Below are 16,538 nucleotides of genomic sequence, written 5' to 3' on the forward strand. Positions count from 1 at the left end.
AATGGTTGGGCCTTGGGACTCTACCTTGAGGAACTCTTGCAGTGATGTCCTGGAGTTGAGATGATTGACCTCCAACCATCTCAACCATCTTCCAGATATGTCTCCAAGCAGAGGAGGATTTTCCCCCTGATTCCCATTGACTCCAGTTCTGTAAGGGCTCCTTGATGTCGTACTCAATCAAATTCTCCCTGGGTGCCAAGGGCAGTCATGAGTCCTGGACAGGCATGAGTCGCAAAAGTTTAGTCTGCAGGTACAGCAAATAATGAAGAAGGAAAATGGAATGCCCTCCTTTATTACAAGAGGAACTGAACATAAAAGTAAGGATGTTATGCTTCCATTATACATGACATTGGTGAGACCAAGTCTCAAATACTGTGTGCCGTTCTGGTCTCCTTATTTAAGGAAGGATGTAAATACGTTGGAGGTGGTTCAGAGGAGGTTCACCAGATTGCTACCTGGAATGAGTGGGTTGTCTTTTGAGGAAAGGTTCGGCAGACTGTGCTTGTTTCTACTGGAGTTTAGAAGAGTGAGGGGTGACTTGATTGAAGTATACAAGGTCCTGAATAGTCTTGACAAGGTGGACATGGAAAGAATGTTTTCTCTTGTGGGTGAGTCCAGAATTGGGGGCTCTCTTAAAATTAGGGGTCACCCTTTTAAACCAGAGATGAGGAGAAATCCTTTCTCTGAGCTGAGTTCAACTTGGAATTCTGCGCCACAGAAAGAGGTAGAGGCAGAGATCATTGAATATTTGTAAAGCGGAGGTAGGTAGATTCTTGTTAGGCAAGGTAGATGGGAATGTGGAACTTACAACACAAACAGATCAGCCATAATCTTATCAAATGGAGCACCAGGCTTGAAGGGTTGAATGGCCTACTTCTGCTCCTATTTGTATATTTACATAAATTTTAAGGGCCTCAATTGAGTTGCCTTTCAGTATTCTCTTTTTTTTAATTTAGAGTACTCAATTCATTTTTTCCAATTAAGGGGCAATTTAGTGTGGCCAATCCACCTAGCCTGCACATTTTTGGGTTGTGTGGGCGAAACCCATGCAAACACGGGGAGAATGTGCAAACTCCATACGGACAGTGACCCAGAGCCGGGATTGAACCTGGGACCTCGGCGCCGCAAGGCAGCAGCGCTAACCCACTGCGCCACTGTGCAGCCCTAGTATTCTCTTTTCTACAGAAAGGAGTTTCTAGTATTAACTTCTTGAACAGAGACAGCTGGAACACTGCACTGTGTGCCACTCTGCTGTGCTTGCAATGCTCAGCCCTGCGCTGCCGTCCGGCCCACCAACGTAGGTCACAGGTGTACAATAATCTATCTCAAAAGGTGATAAGGACCAATTTTCCTGTGTTTGCCAAGGCTGAGCCTCCATAAAACCATTAGCAGATACAATGGTTTAACAACTTCATTCAAATCTGGAAGTGCAATCAGGACTCTGACAGAACAGATAAGGAGTGGCTGAGTAACCTTGGGGATGCAAGGCATCGACCATGCAAGGAGGAGGTTTAATGAGGCTTCCACAATAGCAGCTATTTATCAGGGGTAAAATTAGGTGCAGATCTACAGAGCTTTTAAATGTTACATTTCCATTTATAATAAATTTCAATCAATAGAATAAGCATCAGTGTACATTTTACGATTCAGCGTCTCCCAATATAAAGCTTTATTATGTGGAAGGTCACACTGGTAACTCTGTTTAGCCGATTCATGTCTACATGATTTTTAGCTGAGTGTGTAAAGCTTTACACTACCACCCCTCCAAATGTACACATGGATCCACAATCAGGTAGCCAGACCATTGCCCCCCTCCTCTCCTGTACGTGCTGCTTGCCCTGTGGTAAATTGCCCAAATGACCGGTCTACCTGTGCATTGACCAGTTACACAAATGTGGGGCACGGTCAATGAGATTCAGATCTGAGCCTGACCCTGTCTCTCGCCAACACCCCCACGCGCAACCCAATTCCAAAGATATGCAGGTTAGGTGGATTGGCCATGCTAAATTGCCCTTAGTGTCCAAAATTGTCCTTAGTGTTGGGTGGGGTTATTGGGTTATGGGGATAGCGTGGAGGTGTGGGCTTGGGTAGGGTGCTCTTACCAAGAGCCGGTGCAAACTCAATGGGCCGAATGGCCTCCTTCTGCATTGTACATTCTATGAAATTCTGAGAACGGTTTTGTCTATTTTCCTTTTACTTGAAACTTCAATCCTCTTTGTTAGCTTGAATGGCTTCTCTCCAGGGCTGTGCTCCAATGCGTGCCCGCTTTATGTCAGTCCTGAGTGTTCTTACAATATGTCCGTCAGTTCCTCGCCATCAAAGCCTCCCTCCATTCCGAAAGAGCCATAACATGTGTCACCTCGGAAAGGACACTTAAGCTGTCAGGCAATGATGGGTCAGGGAAATAGCAACCCCCTTGGTTTAAACAACTTCTGACCTCTGACCGCCCACTGTGACCCCTGAGGCATTTCCACTGGTCTTTCTCAAGAGAGTAGAATGGAAATTGTGATACCATTCAACTAAATGAAGCTTTGTTCATTCTTAACTTGGTTTTAGGCCTTGACGATATTTATTTCTCTTTCGATCTTTACCTGTCAGTGTGTGCATGAATTCTCTCCTCATCCTGAGTACAAAGTCTGTCTCTTGTTCTGTATGTGTTCCTTCTTTTCTTACTCTCTCTCACACACACGCACGCACACAAGCATGAATGCACGCAACAAACCTATCTTTAAGAATTGCCAGAAACAGGTTCAAAAGGTAAATGATGCTTTTTTTTTATTTGTTCATGGGATGAAGGTGTTGCTGGCTGGGCAAGCATTTATTGCCCATCCATAATTGTCCTTGAGGCCACGGTTAAGAGTCAACCACTTGCTGTGTGTCGGGAGTTACATGTAGGCCAAATCAGGTAAAGACAGCAGATTTCCTGAAGGACCTTAGGGAACCAGATGGGTTTTTACAACAATCATAAATGGTTTCATGGTCATCATTAGACTTTTAATTCCAGATTTTTATTTAATTCAAATTTCACCATTTGCAGTGGTGGAATTAGGTTAGGTGGATTGGCCATGCTAAATTGCCCCTTAGTGTCCAGAATGATAGGTAGGTTACGGGGTTACCTAGATGAGATGGGGGTGTGAGCCTCGGTAGGGTGCTCTTTGTGAGGGTCGATGCAGAATTGATGGGTCGAATGGGCTCCTTCTGCACTGTATGGATTCCATGGGTGGGATTCTCCGGCCACCGATGCCGAAAGGATGTTGCCTGAGGCCCTCCTCCCGATGCTCCGCCCCATACCAGCCAAGTTCCTGCCGGCAACGGGCACGCATGCTATTATTTGTCGGGAACTTGGTGTGGCGGCTGCGGACTCAGTCCAACACCGCCAGTTGGGGGAGAACCGATCTGTGGGCAGAGGGGACTTTGGCAGGAGCTGGGGGCACTGTTGGGGGATGGTCCGGGATCGCGAGCCAGCCGAAGGCGAGGGCAGTATTTGGAAGGCCGGGGTCCGAGCACAGCCGGTGCCATGTTGCACGGCGCGGCTGCTGCAGGACGCCGCCGTGCGCAATTCTCCGGCCGCTAGAGCCGGGGGATCTACGCTGCCTGCCTACTCACCCCCCCCCCCCCCCCCCCCCCCCCCCCCACCACCAAACGGAGGATCGGTGGCCGTTTTGCACCAAATTTCCAATCGTAAAACACCACCGTTCCCAGGCCAGTGTCAGAACAAGGCCTGAAAATCGGAGAATCCAGCCCCATGAGTCTATGATTTGAACCTGGGTCTCAAGAGCATTTCTCTCAGTCTGTAGATTATTAGTTCAGTGACAATACCATTATGCCACCACTTCCCTTCTGAGAGCTTTCGACTTGTTCAGAAGATAAGTGCTACAAAATATTGCGCCGCTTGTCTGCACATGGGATCCCATGGTCTCCATTACCCAAGCAGGTTTCACTGCAACTAACAGCTTTAGAAAAAAAATGCTACAGGGAAAGTTATTCAACCACAGATCACATATAGGTAAATACGATCCAAGTGTAGGAGTCACGGTAATCGGTACCATTCAGGTAAACCCTCTCAGCTTCGAGTCAGAAAACCTTTGGTTCAAGTCCCACTCTCGTGACTGGAGCACATACCGAGATTGACACTCTAGTGCGGTGCTGAGGGAGTGCTGCACTGTCAGAGGTGACATCCTTTCCATTAACCAAAGCACTGTCTGCTCTCTCAGGTGGATATATAAGTTACCTTGGTAGTATTTCAAAGAAGAGCAGGGTGACTTCGCCAACATTTATCCCTCAACCAACATTTTTAAAAACAGATGACGTGATTATTATCTGTTTGTGGGATCTTGGTGTGTGTAAATTGAATGACAGCTTTCCTATATTGCAACAGTGATTACACTTCAAAAGCTCCTCCTTCCTTTACATTAGATTGGTTAAATTAAAATGGCGGAGGGAAGAATTTCACCTCAACAGACCAACACATTTGTTATTAACTTTGCAAAGTGTCACTTTCAAGCGAAACACTTCTGAAATTGAATTTTAAAAATGATGTTCAGTGAAATAAAAAGTAAAATTAGCAAATGCTGACTCCTTAGAACAGTCCTTAGAAGCACGAGATGCGGGCACAGGGGAGAATTCTGTATTTATAGCTCAGTCTGAATATGTATAATCAGCAGCTTCAGATTCCATACTGCAACCAACCTTCCTCCTGTCGCAATCAGTTCTATACATTAGAAATCACTCTCGGGATACACAGAACTACATCAAGTAGAGAGCATGGAAACAGCCATTCAGCTCAACTGGCTTATGCTGGAATTTCTACCTCTTCCCAGCTCTCATCATCTCACGCCATCAGTGTAACCTTCAGTTCCTTTCTCCACCCTTGACAAAGCAGCCCCTTTGATCAGCACCCCATTCACAAACATTCACTCCCTCCATCACTGACGCACAGGAGCAGTAATGTGTGCCATCTACACTGCAGGAACTCACCAAGGTTCATAAGAACAGAAGAAGATAAAAACTAGGAGCATGAGTTGGCCATCTGGCCCCTTGAGCCTGCTCCGCCATTCAATTAGATCATAGCTGATCTTTTTTGGACTCAGCTCCACTTTCCGGCCCGAACACCATAGCCCTTAATCCCTTTATTCTTCAAAAAACTGTCTATCTTTATCTTTAAAACATTTAATGAAGGAGCCTCAACTGCTTCACTGGGCAAGGAATTCCATAGATTCACAACCCTTTGGGAGAAGAAGTTCCTCCTAAGCTCAGTCCTAAATCTACTTCCCCGTATTTTGAGGCTATGCCCCATAGGCAGCACCTCCCAAACCCACCATCGCTACCATCTAGAATGACAAGGTTTGCAGATACCTGGGAACACCACCACCTGGAAGTTCCCCGTCCAGTCACACACCATGCTGATTGGAACTATATCATCGTTCCTTCACTGTCACTGGGTCCAAGCCCTGGAAATCCCTCTCTGACAGCACTGCGGGTGTAGCTACACCACATGGACAGCAACAGTTCAAGAAGGCAGCTCAACACCAATTAGGGATTGACAATAATGGCCACATTCCATGAATGAATGAGAAAAGATTCATGAACTCATCTTGTTTTCCTGTCAATGCATCTACGTTATTCGCTCAACTCCTCCATGTTCAAGGGTTTCAAACTCTTTCGGTGAAGAGTTTCTCCTGAATTCCTGATTACATTTATTAATGGTTTTACACTCATGGTCCCTAGCTTTGGACTACTCCGAAATAGAAACATCTGTCTGAATTCCTGCCACTGGGACTACAAGTAGAAGCTGACACCATTCTGTCTGGCAGCAGAACCCTGAGGCAGTATTTTGCCAGCAGGGGCCAATTAACACGCTACTGTCCAGTCAAGGGTGGCAGCCCACCCACTACAGCAGCATGCCCAGAGGGCTGGCATCGACAATCTCACCAATAGTGATGGCCACTGCAGAGACTGCAACATGAGGATTTGGGGGTCTCAATGGTAGCCATTATTAGGGGAGGGGAGTCATGGCAGACCAGTGGGGCCTTGTGCGGGCTATATGGTGCCCATCATGGTGGGCTACCCTGGGAAACCACTGGGGGTTTGCCAAGGTTTACCTGGCGAAATGCCTAAAGGGTTGCGAAGTGGCCATTAACTGAGCCTTTAAACAGCTCTCTCAGTGCTTTCCCCTGACATATTGGTAGTCATCCCACTTCCCAGCCCCATCCCAATGCGCAGGGGAAATTCACCCTATCTTCTGCCTCCTCACAAATGCTTCATAATTTTAATGACCTCCATTAGGTCACCCCCTTGACCTTTTATTTTCTAGAGGAAAGAGCCCCAACATGTTCTGCCTTTCCAGCCATCCTTGTGTATGTTTTCATATCTTCCCAAGTGACTCTATATCCCTTTGCTGATAAATGTGGCAGGTTTGTGCCTGAAAAGATTTTTGTGCCGTGGTGGCCAATTCTATGCTAAACATCACCAGGCAGAGCGCAGGAGCCCCACTCTGGCATGGCACTCTCTGCTGCACTTGTGACAGATGAAGTGGGCTGAGAAAGTACATGATTCTCTGGCCTCTGTTTTCTCTGTAGCCAGTTGAGCTTTTAGTTTTTGCTCGCCTCTTCCAATGCCCTTCCAAACAGTCAGCATCCAGAGGTCAGCCTCCAGAGGTCATGGCCGCAAACGACTGTCTCCCAGTTATCAGTGTCAATGTTCACCATCTTTCACCCAGGAGGTTGTGACCCACTGGCCAGTTCACTGTCCAGGAGCTCTGTGGGCATACAGCCATCATCCACCCAATGAACACGGTGTTTTAATAATATAGGGACTAGAGCTCTGCATGGTATGGAGAGTAGTATTATACTCATTAACAATCTTGCACTAGGGCTGTAGCATAAATATTACAACACCTCAGAGCTTCCTGGCCGACACATCTCAAATCACAGAGAAATCTTGAATACAGAGCAAGAGAATGGCACCATTTGGACCTGGTCTTTCATGGAGCTGGCACAGTTTGAAGGCCCCTCAGCTGTGCTTTTAGGATTCAAAAATTCCACAAAATGCAAGCTCTCTTATGATGCTGAGGACATATTTTCCTCTATCGTTCCCTCACTCATGCTGGATAATAACGCAAGTTCATGGGAAAATAGAACATTGAGGATCACTGCCAATTCCTTTCCCTGCCCAAGATTTTACTACCCTTTCCTTGTAGTGATGCCCAGCTGGGTGCCCCTTCTCTACCACCAATATCTAAATGCCAACCGGCACACTAAGGCCAGCCTGCCGACCCATTTCCCTGTGGCGCATCCTGGTTATGTCAATCTCTCAGGATTAAGGTATTGGTAGGTGTTGGGGTGGGGTGTGTGGTGGCAGCATTTGTATCTCTGAAGTTCAGCAATGAAGCAACAGCATCCAGGGGGAGACAATGCTTTCTTTCAAAGTAGCTTCCAATCAATGAATTGCTTCAGTCTTGTTTCTCTGTCACAACCCAAAAATGTGCAAGCTAGGTGGATTGGCCATGCTCAATTGCCCCTTAATTGGAAAAAATGATTGGGTACTCTAAATTTATATTAAAAAAAGAAAAAAGAAAAAAGATTCCTCACTGCCTTTCAGGGTTGCTTTAGTGGTGCCCTCACTCCTGATGTCTGTGCAATGACCTCCCAACACTGGATAAATCAGTTGAGGGGGTGTGAGGTTGCAGAAGTGAGCCTCAATGGGCAGCACGGTAGCATAGTGGTTAGCACAGTTGCTTCACAGCTCCTGGGTCCCAGGTTTGATTCTTGGCTTGGGTCACTGTCTGTGCGGAGTCTGCACGTTCTCCCCGTGTGCACGTGGGTTTCCTCTGGGTGCTCTTGTTTCCTTCCACAGTCCAAAGATGTGCAGGTTAGGTGGATTGGCCTTGCTGAATTACCCTTAGGTGTCCAAAACAGTTGGGTGGGGTGGATGTGTGGGCTTGGGTAGGGTACCCTTTCCAAGGGCCGGTGCAGACTCGACGGGCTGAATGGCCTCCTTCTGCATTGCAAATTCTATGATTCTATGAATACATCTTCACACCAACGAATGTCCAGCTCCGAGCAGCTTTTACAATAAATATAACCGTTCCTCGTCTTGTCATTTTGAGGCAAACAGATTTCAGTCCTCAAAGAGTTAAGGGGTTTTGACAAGAGCTGTCAACAATGTGGGAAACTGTGGCTTGAGGTTGTCCTAATGGCACGGGCCTGTCAGTCGCAGCCCACAAGGCTGCAACACCTCGCAAACACTGACATTGCAATTCGGGTGTTAATGTTCTGAAGTGTTGACCTTTGCCCTCTGCTAGCTGGAAGCTGCAATGCTCAGCCGTGCAGTATTGATCGACTGATCAATGGCTTAACTCAACCAAACGACATTTGATAAACACTCGGCGTGAAAAGGGTTTTGAGGATGCTCGGGATAAGGGGACTGCTCCAATTATAATCGTTCATAACTGCCAGCTCTAATGGATTGGAAATCGAGCATCGCTTCCTTCAGTGAATGGCATTCCTTTAATAAATGGAGTCCGCGGCCTAGTCACGTTCAAACAAACTGAGGGGACCAGAAACAATCCCTGGAATCAGAGCACAGATGGGATCAGAGCACAGAAAGACCTCTACATTTGCAGAATAATAGGATTTTGTGCCACATGAGGCCATTTGGCCCATTGTGTCTGTACTCGTTCTATGAAAGAATGATCAAATTAGCTGTCTACTCCCCTGCTCTTTCCCTGTCGCCCTACAAATCTGTCCTTTTTTATTACTTATGCATTTTCCTTTGAAAGTTGCTCTTGAATCGGCAGATCAAATCACCATAGAAAAACACTCCGCCTCTTACCTCAAATTATTTTGTCAATGTCTTAAATCTGTGTCCTTGATAACTGGCTCTCTTGTCAGTGAAAATAATTTCTCCCTATCTACACCATCAAATCCAGTCATCATTTTGGACACCACTCTTAAATCTGTGCCTAATATTCTCTGTGCTAAGGTGAACGGTCTGAGTTTCTCTAGTCTCCCCACATATTGAAGACAGCGCTGCCCAATACCTGAATCATAGCTAATGAAGGCATGTGTTTAGCCTCAGGCCTATTGGATAATGAGGGTAGGTATTGGCCAAGCGCATCACCAGGGAGAGAGAGGGGCTCTTTTCACACAGTCACTTACTTGCTACTTCCAGCGATGCGTTTCGACTGACGGCTTCACCGAGGTAATTCCTGGCTAGACACACGTAGATGCCTTCGTCTGGCTTGCTCCTCCGCCCATGCACAATGCGCAGAAAGAAGAGCGATCCACTGGGGAGCAACATACGATGGGAGCGAGGGTCATCCTTGTCCGTCTCCACTCGCTCTCCATCCTTGTACCACTCAATGATGGGAGTGGGCCGCCCCTCTGCTTTGCAGTTCAGTGTAGCTGGCTCCCCTTTCGACACAATCAGGTCTGAGGGATGCTCGATGACCCGGGGCGCGGAGTCTTCCAGGCGCAGTCTCGAACCTGAAAAAAAAACATATAATTGAGAGAAGTTCAGATTTGCCATCATGTTTACCCAGTCTGGTGAGCCATGTTATAAAGCCAATGGCATCAATGGAAGGTTTGTTAACAAGGCGGTAACAAGGTGGTTAACATTGCTGCCTCACAGCACCAGGACCGAGGTACAAATCCAGCCTTGGGTGACTGTGGGGTTTGAACGTTCTTGCACGGGCTTGTGCAGGTTAGGTGTGGTTACTGGGGTGGGGCATGGGCCTAGTTAGAGTGCTTTTTCAGAGGGTCACTGCCGACCTGATGGACCAAATGGCCTCCTTTTGCATTGCAGGGATTTGGTGGTTCTATGGGTTATGCGGCTGGAGGAGGTTACAATGGTAGAGAAGTGTGGTAACGTGCCCCTTTAAGGGTCCGAGTTCTTGGGATGGTCATGCGACCCGGAGGGCCAATCAGGCTGGAGACCGTATATCCTGAGGTTAAACGCGAGTTTTACTGTTATTTAGGAGTTTGAAGTCGTGGAGTATGGTAACCTTTACTGCACTCTGTAAATAGTTATTTGCCTTAATAAACCATTTATTCATTAATCTACTTGGTGGTTGCCAGTCTTTCAAGATACCAAGGGAAGGATGAAGTCTTGGAGAGATACGAGGGTGAGACTTTTAAAATGGAAACATTCAATCACTCAGAGTCAAGAGGTCAGTGAACAAAGCACAATGCACGTTCACATAAGGGCAGTAGAGTTTCTGATGGCTGCAGAAATGGAGATCAGCTAATTTCACACAGCCCCTCATCACTGACGTCCTCACTGCATTGCATTACCAAGGGGCTGGTTTAGCTCACTGGGCTAAATCGCTGGCTTTTAAAGCAGACCAAGGCCGGCCAGCAGCACAGTTCAATTCCCGTACCAGCCTCCCCAAACAGGCGCCGGAATGTGGCGACTAGGGGCTTTTCACAGTAACTTTATTTGAAGCCAACTTGTGACAATAAGCGATTTTCATTTCGTTGTTCGACCACACCGGCAGTGCACTTTGCTATTGAGACTGCAGAGAAGCTGCAGGTCAGTTTGTTTTCATTGCTGCAGCCACCAGCACATCTTTGAAAGTGGTGCCTTGACCATTGAAAGTTTACAAAATAAAATTAGCAATGATTGATTGATTGATGGACACGTGTACCGAAGTACAGTGAAAAGCATTTTTCCAAAATGTTGACCAAACATGAGCACAGTGACAGTTGGTGGAGTCAACAGAGTTTTAACCATTACCCTGAACAAAATATCATTTGCCTCAGTAAAAGACAGTGTCCCTTTAATCTACCTTAAAGCAAGATGGGGAGACAAAACATAGCCAAGGAAAATGACCTCATTTGTCGCAGTGTAACTGGAATGGCTGCTGTGTGTTTATCTCAGTCTGTGGAAGTCTGGCTGTACTTTAAATGTATATTCACTTCATGCGAGTCTCATTTCTGTGACAGACAGGTTAATCACTCACAATCAGCCGCTCTTATCTCTCCCCACCCCGAAGGGTTTTACAGGTACAAACAGTAGGAAATGGGGCATTCTGTTCTCAGGAATGTTCTCCTTATCTCCCAAGCCTGACTCCTCCACGCAAATACATCTTTATGCTAATATTATCCATTTAATCATATCGAAACGCAGCATATTCACTCACATTGTGCCCTTTTCAAGCAGCGCATAAAGTCAATTACTGTGAAAGTGAAGAGTTGGACTGCATATCGCAGCCTTGTTATAACACTATCCATCTAATGGACCCTATCCTCATTATAACTCGACCTCTGTCACAATGAGGGCACTTTTTCAAACCCATTCTGCATTAGGATTACCAACGCTCCAGAATTCTGGTGAAATCTCCAAGAATTAAAGAATAATCTCAAGCATATTGCTGCCAGTAATTGTAGGAGGAAAATTACAGCAATATCTAAAAAAATCATGCGTCACTTTCTAACATTTCCTTTCACTTATTAGTTATAAAAATATTGGGAACTGGAATAAAAAGATTGACTGGGGCAGCACGGTAGCATTGTGGATAGCGCAATTGCTTCACAGCTCCAGCGTCCCAGGTTCGATTCCGGCTTGGGTCACTGTCTGTGCGGAGTCGGCACATCCTCCCCGTGTGTGCGTGGGTTTCCTCCGGGAGCTCCGGTTTCCTCCCACAGGCCAAAGATGTGCAGGTTAGGTGGATTGGCCATGATAAATTGCCCTTAGTGTCCAAAATTGCCCTTAGTGTTGGGTGGGGTTACTGGGTTATGGGAATAGGGTGGAGGTGTTGAACTTGGGTAGGCTGCTCTTTCCAAGAGCCGGGCAGACTTGATGGGCCGAATGGCCTCCTTCTGCACTGTAAATTCTATGATCTATGACTGACAGTCAGGTACCATGCAATTGGGTGATTAAGAGCCTATTTCATAAGAATCCCTACAGTGCGGAACGAGGCCATTTTGCCCATCAAGTCTGGACTGAACCTCCGAAAGTGCATTCTACTTAGGCCCACTCGCCCTCCCTATCCCCGTAACCCGTGTAGCCATCTCAGATGGCCACCTTCAAAGGACCATGGGAATTATGGCCAACACAGGACTCAGACACACTCAGAGCTTGTGTGTGTATTTGCAACCCAGATAGCTAGACGCGATCGAAACCCCCGCTCTTTTGCATTCTAAAGGCCCATTTCCCCAGAACAAAAGGACTGTACTCAGATAACCGATACAGATGCAGACTAACCGGCGCCACTCCCTTTGCTGAGAAAGCCCAAACAGCCACGGTCAATAACCCTCAGGACACGCCCAGCCATCAAGACACCCGCCCCTTTATTGGCCAAAATCGAAGGCAGTGATCAAAGCCTGTCGAATTATTGGGTCCAAAGCTAAGGACCGCCCCAAAGAGCGCAAAATCCCAGAGGGATAAAAAGAGACATAGCCATGTGTTCGGTCTCTCTTGGTCCTGGTCTACGCCTAAAACCAAGTGTAGCATTAAAACCAGAAGACAAGTTCCAGACCAACGATCGCTACCAGACGGATGAGCCAGCAGAAACAAAGCCATTTCTTCTCCCCAGCCACACAAGATCCGAACAAAGGTCTTGTTTCTCTGCAAAAAGCTGGTTGCCCTGAAGTTAAGTATTGGTTATTGTAGTTGTTAGGTGTAGTTTAACTTGTAGTGTTTTATGTTGCATGTCGAAGTAATCCTTGTGTGTAAATAAACTATCTTTGAACTTGAACTGACTAACTGGTTGTTTGGTCTTTGATCGATATCCATTAAAGCCTTGTGGTGGTATCATTTGATACCTGGTGACTCTGAAAAGCAATATTATCATTAATAACTGCCATATCTAGTTAATTTGGCAATATTATTGATGCCGATTGGTGGGATACCATTCCACTCATTAAAAAGAGCAACATTATTGGTGATTCTGGTGCCGATTGGCAACACCCGGCATATTGATCATGGCCAATCCACCTAACCTGCACATCTTTGGATTGTGAGAGGAAACCGGAGCACCCGGAGGAAACCCACACAGACACGGGGAGAACATGCAAACTCCACACAGTCACCCAAGGCCAAAATCGAACCTTGGACCCAGACGCTGTGAGACAGCAGTGCTAACTACCGTGTCACTGTGCCACTCCCCACTGTGCCATCTTTCCATTTGGTGTAGGAATGTGCTACATGGATGGATGAGGCCAGTGACCTATGGTGGGACCTTGGGGATGGAGCATTTGGAGGCAGGAAATCATGTGATTAAACCTCGAGGGGCAGAGTTTTATGGGCCCATCGTGGCAAGGGCGGGGCTGAAAAATGCGACGGGCTGCTCAAAGCTCCATGAATTCTGGCCGGTCCGGAATATCACAGAAGGGGGAAAGGGCTGTAAAATCTCACTGCAAGAATATATCCAGAAAGTGTTGGCAACTGTGGTCTGTGTATACACTGGGGCAAGGAGAAGACGCTGTACCTTATCTGCAGTGTATCAAACTTGGCCACACTGTGTCCTGACCAAGGGGGATTCAGGATTAGAATAGTACAATTGTATAGCATTAAAAGAAGTCATTCGGCTCATTCTGGTTGTGTCAGGTATTTGAAAGCGCTAATCGATCAGTCCCACACTTCCCTTGTAGCCTTGCAAATTTCTCCTTTCTATGTATTCACCCAATTTAATTCTGAAATCTCTGTTCGAAGATTACACTCACTTACAGTAAGCTAATACTTGCTGACTGGGGGAGTGTCCCTAATTCTGGCTGCATTTCTTTGCCTCTCTTTACCGTGCCAGTCTGGGGACTTGCTCTGAAGATTTTGGTGATCATCCCTATTGGGCTGCAGAGACGAGTTCCAACTTCCTGTGGAGAACATACAGTTTGGACTGAAAATGTTAAATGTTGGGAGCTGTGTATCATCAGGCTGCGAGATGTCCCAACTTGATGCCTGAGGCCTAACCAATGCAAAAGCTGTGTTTACTTCATCAGATTAATGGGTGTTGGTGGAGTGTACATCATCCGGTTGGGACCTGGCCATGAAAAATGTCAGGGGCACAGCAGATTTTGAACCTTTGGAAAATCAACACTGGTGGGATGGAAAGCCTGGGCTGTGTGATTTAGGATTTCTGAGGATTCGGCAGCCAACATTATATTATGGACTATGCATGGTGATGCTTCCAGTTATAATCAACACTCAAGCTATCCTCATTAACAGGCTTGCAGTTATAATTCAATGTCTTGCTCAATACCATCATTACCAAACACAGTTATAATACTCTCTGTTACGCCCCACCCTCAATTTTAGACACACAATTACAACACTTCCACTGTCGCACACCTCACCCTCATTGTCAGACAGTTGGTAATGAGACTCGTTCTGTTACACAACCACCCTCATTATCAGCTAAGTGCTCCCATTGCAGAACTTCATGCATTGGATCACATGCCCAGTGATTTGAAATAATTGAATGGAAAACATGGGGTGGGCACAACAGCCACATTCCTAACGTGTGTAGACAGGACACAGTGCTCTTACTTGGAGTCCAAGTACCTCTACCTCAGTGTTTCCATCTGATATTTATGATCCTAAGGAAAAAGTGTTTGTGTGGAGAATAGAACATATTTACACCAACTTTTCCTGCTTTATGATGAGCAGAATCATGACAGGATGAACCTGGAATTCTCATATATGTGGAGCTCAGGAAGAGTGGAAGCTACCGACTTTGGAAAGACACTGGGTGGGGAGGGTGGGTTCAGAGAGTGTGAGAGAGGGTACAGAGTGTGTAGAGAGGGTTCAGAGAGTGGGAGAGAGGGTTCAGAGAGTGGGAGAGAGGGTTCAGAGAGTGTGAGAGAGGGTTCAGAGAGTGTGAGAGAGGGTTCAGAGTGTGTAGAGAGGGTTCAGAGAGTGGGAGAGAGGGTTCAGAGAGTGTGAGAGAGGGTTCAGAGAGTGTGTAGAGAGGGTTCAGAGAGTGTGAGAGAGGGTTCGGTGTGTAGAGAGGGATTGGAAATTCCCGTACCTTGTGCCTGGATCACAGTCTGTGCGGAGTCTGCACATTCTCCCCATGTCTGCGTGGGTTTCCTCCAGGTGTTCCGGTTTCCTACCACAAGTCCTGAAAGATGTGCTTGTTAGGTGAATTGAACATTCTGAATTCTCCGTCTGTGTACCCGAACAGGCACCGGAGTGTGGCGATTAGGGGATTTTCACAGTAACTTCACTGCAGTGTTAATGTAAGCCTACTTGCGACACTAATAAAAATTATTATTATCATTATTATTGTCTGCTGGGCGGAACTAGAGGATTCAGGCCATGGTTTCCTGAAGACCATGCTGCATTGGCTGCGTGCTGACTGAGTAATCGATTGCATTTATTCTTTCATGGGATATGGGCGTTGCTGGCCAGGCCAGCATTTATTGTCCATCCCTTTGAGAAGGCGGAGGTGAGTCGCCTTCTTGGGCCACTGCAGTCCACCTGGTGCTGGTACATACGGCGTGAGCAGTTCGGTACAACTGAATTTCTTGGCAGGCCATGTCGATGGGAAGCTAAGAGTCAACCACCTTGCTGTGGGTCTGGAGTTCAGACCAGTGAAGGACAGCAGATTTTCTTCTGCGGGGGACTTTAGTGAATCAGATGTTTTTTTTACAACAAATCGGTGATAGTTTCCTGCCCACCATTACGAAGACTAGCTTTCAATTCTAGGTTAATGAAGTAACTGAATTTAAATTTCACCAGCTGCAGTGATGGAATTTGACGTTGTCTGCCCAGGTCATTAGGTTGTTACTGCATCACCATCCCTCCTCATGATGGCAGAGACTGGGGTAAACTTTCCACTTTTCAGTCCAGTCAGAAAAATGATCTCAAAATCTGCTTGAAATTACAGCAAGTGGATGCGACTTCCACAAAAATTAATTTGCACAATTACAAACATAAATTCTTCCATGAACTCAGTACAATCAGGTCATGTAATAATATATAATAGTTTCCCTTTCAGCCCTTTTCATTAAAAATTATTCTTTTCAGCACTTATTAAAATGTATTCTTTTAAAAAAAAAATTCAGAGTACCCAATTATTTTTTCCAATTAAGGGGCAATTTACCGTAGCCAATCCACCTACCCTGCACATCATTGGGTTGTGGGGGTGAAACCCACGCAGACACGGGGAGAACGTGATCAAAAAGTATTCTTTGATGTATTGAAGAGTGGTAACCATGTGCAATTAGAGCTGAAAATAGGTTTCTCACCAAAAATAATTATTTTATTGCAATGTCCAGCCCTCCTTCTGTGAGCAACTTGGACCTTGAATCACTGGAAACGACTGCAAACAGATACTAAAACCTTGAATTTCTTCTCTTGGGGACAGTAGTCAGCTTCTTTCAGTAAATTAAATGCCTTTTCTGCTGAAAAATTTAAATATGCTGCCTCGGTCCGAAAGGCTGAAGAAAGTGAAGAGAAATCGGCAGAATCTTGCAGAAACTCCACACAGACAGTGACCCAGAGCCGGGATCGAACCTGGGACCTCGGCGCCGTGAGGCAGCAATGCTAACCACTGCCCCACCGTGCTGCCCCACATTGAATGTATTCAGTGAACATTA

General features: G+C 46.3%; 1 protein-coding gene across 1 annotated transcript in view; it reads right to left on the reverse strand.

The window, feature by feature from the left end:
• robo3 (roundabout, axon guidance receptor, homolog 3 (Drosophila)) overlaps nucleotides 1-16,538 on the reverse strand; it is a 342,818-nt gene that overhangs the window by 273,690 nt on the left and 52,590 nt on the right. Inside the window, 1 exon segment of the mRNA XM_038779342.1 lies at nucleotides 9,159-9,485. Coding sequence (XP_038635270.1) covers nucleotides 9,159-9,485 — 327 coding nt within the window.

This window comes from Scyliorhinus canicula, chromosome 19 (assembly GCF_902713615.1).
Source record: "Scyliorhinus canicula chromosome 19, sScyCan1.1, whole genome shotgun sequence".
Classification (NCBI taxonomy): domain Eukaryota; kingdom Metazoa; phylum Chordata; class Chondrichthyes; order Carcharhiniformes; family Scyliorhinidae; genus Scyliorhinus; species Scyliorhinus canicula.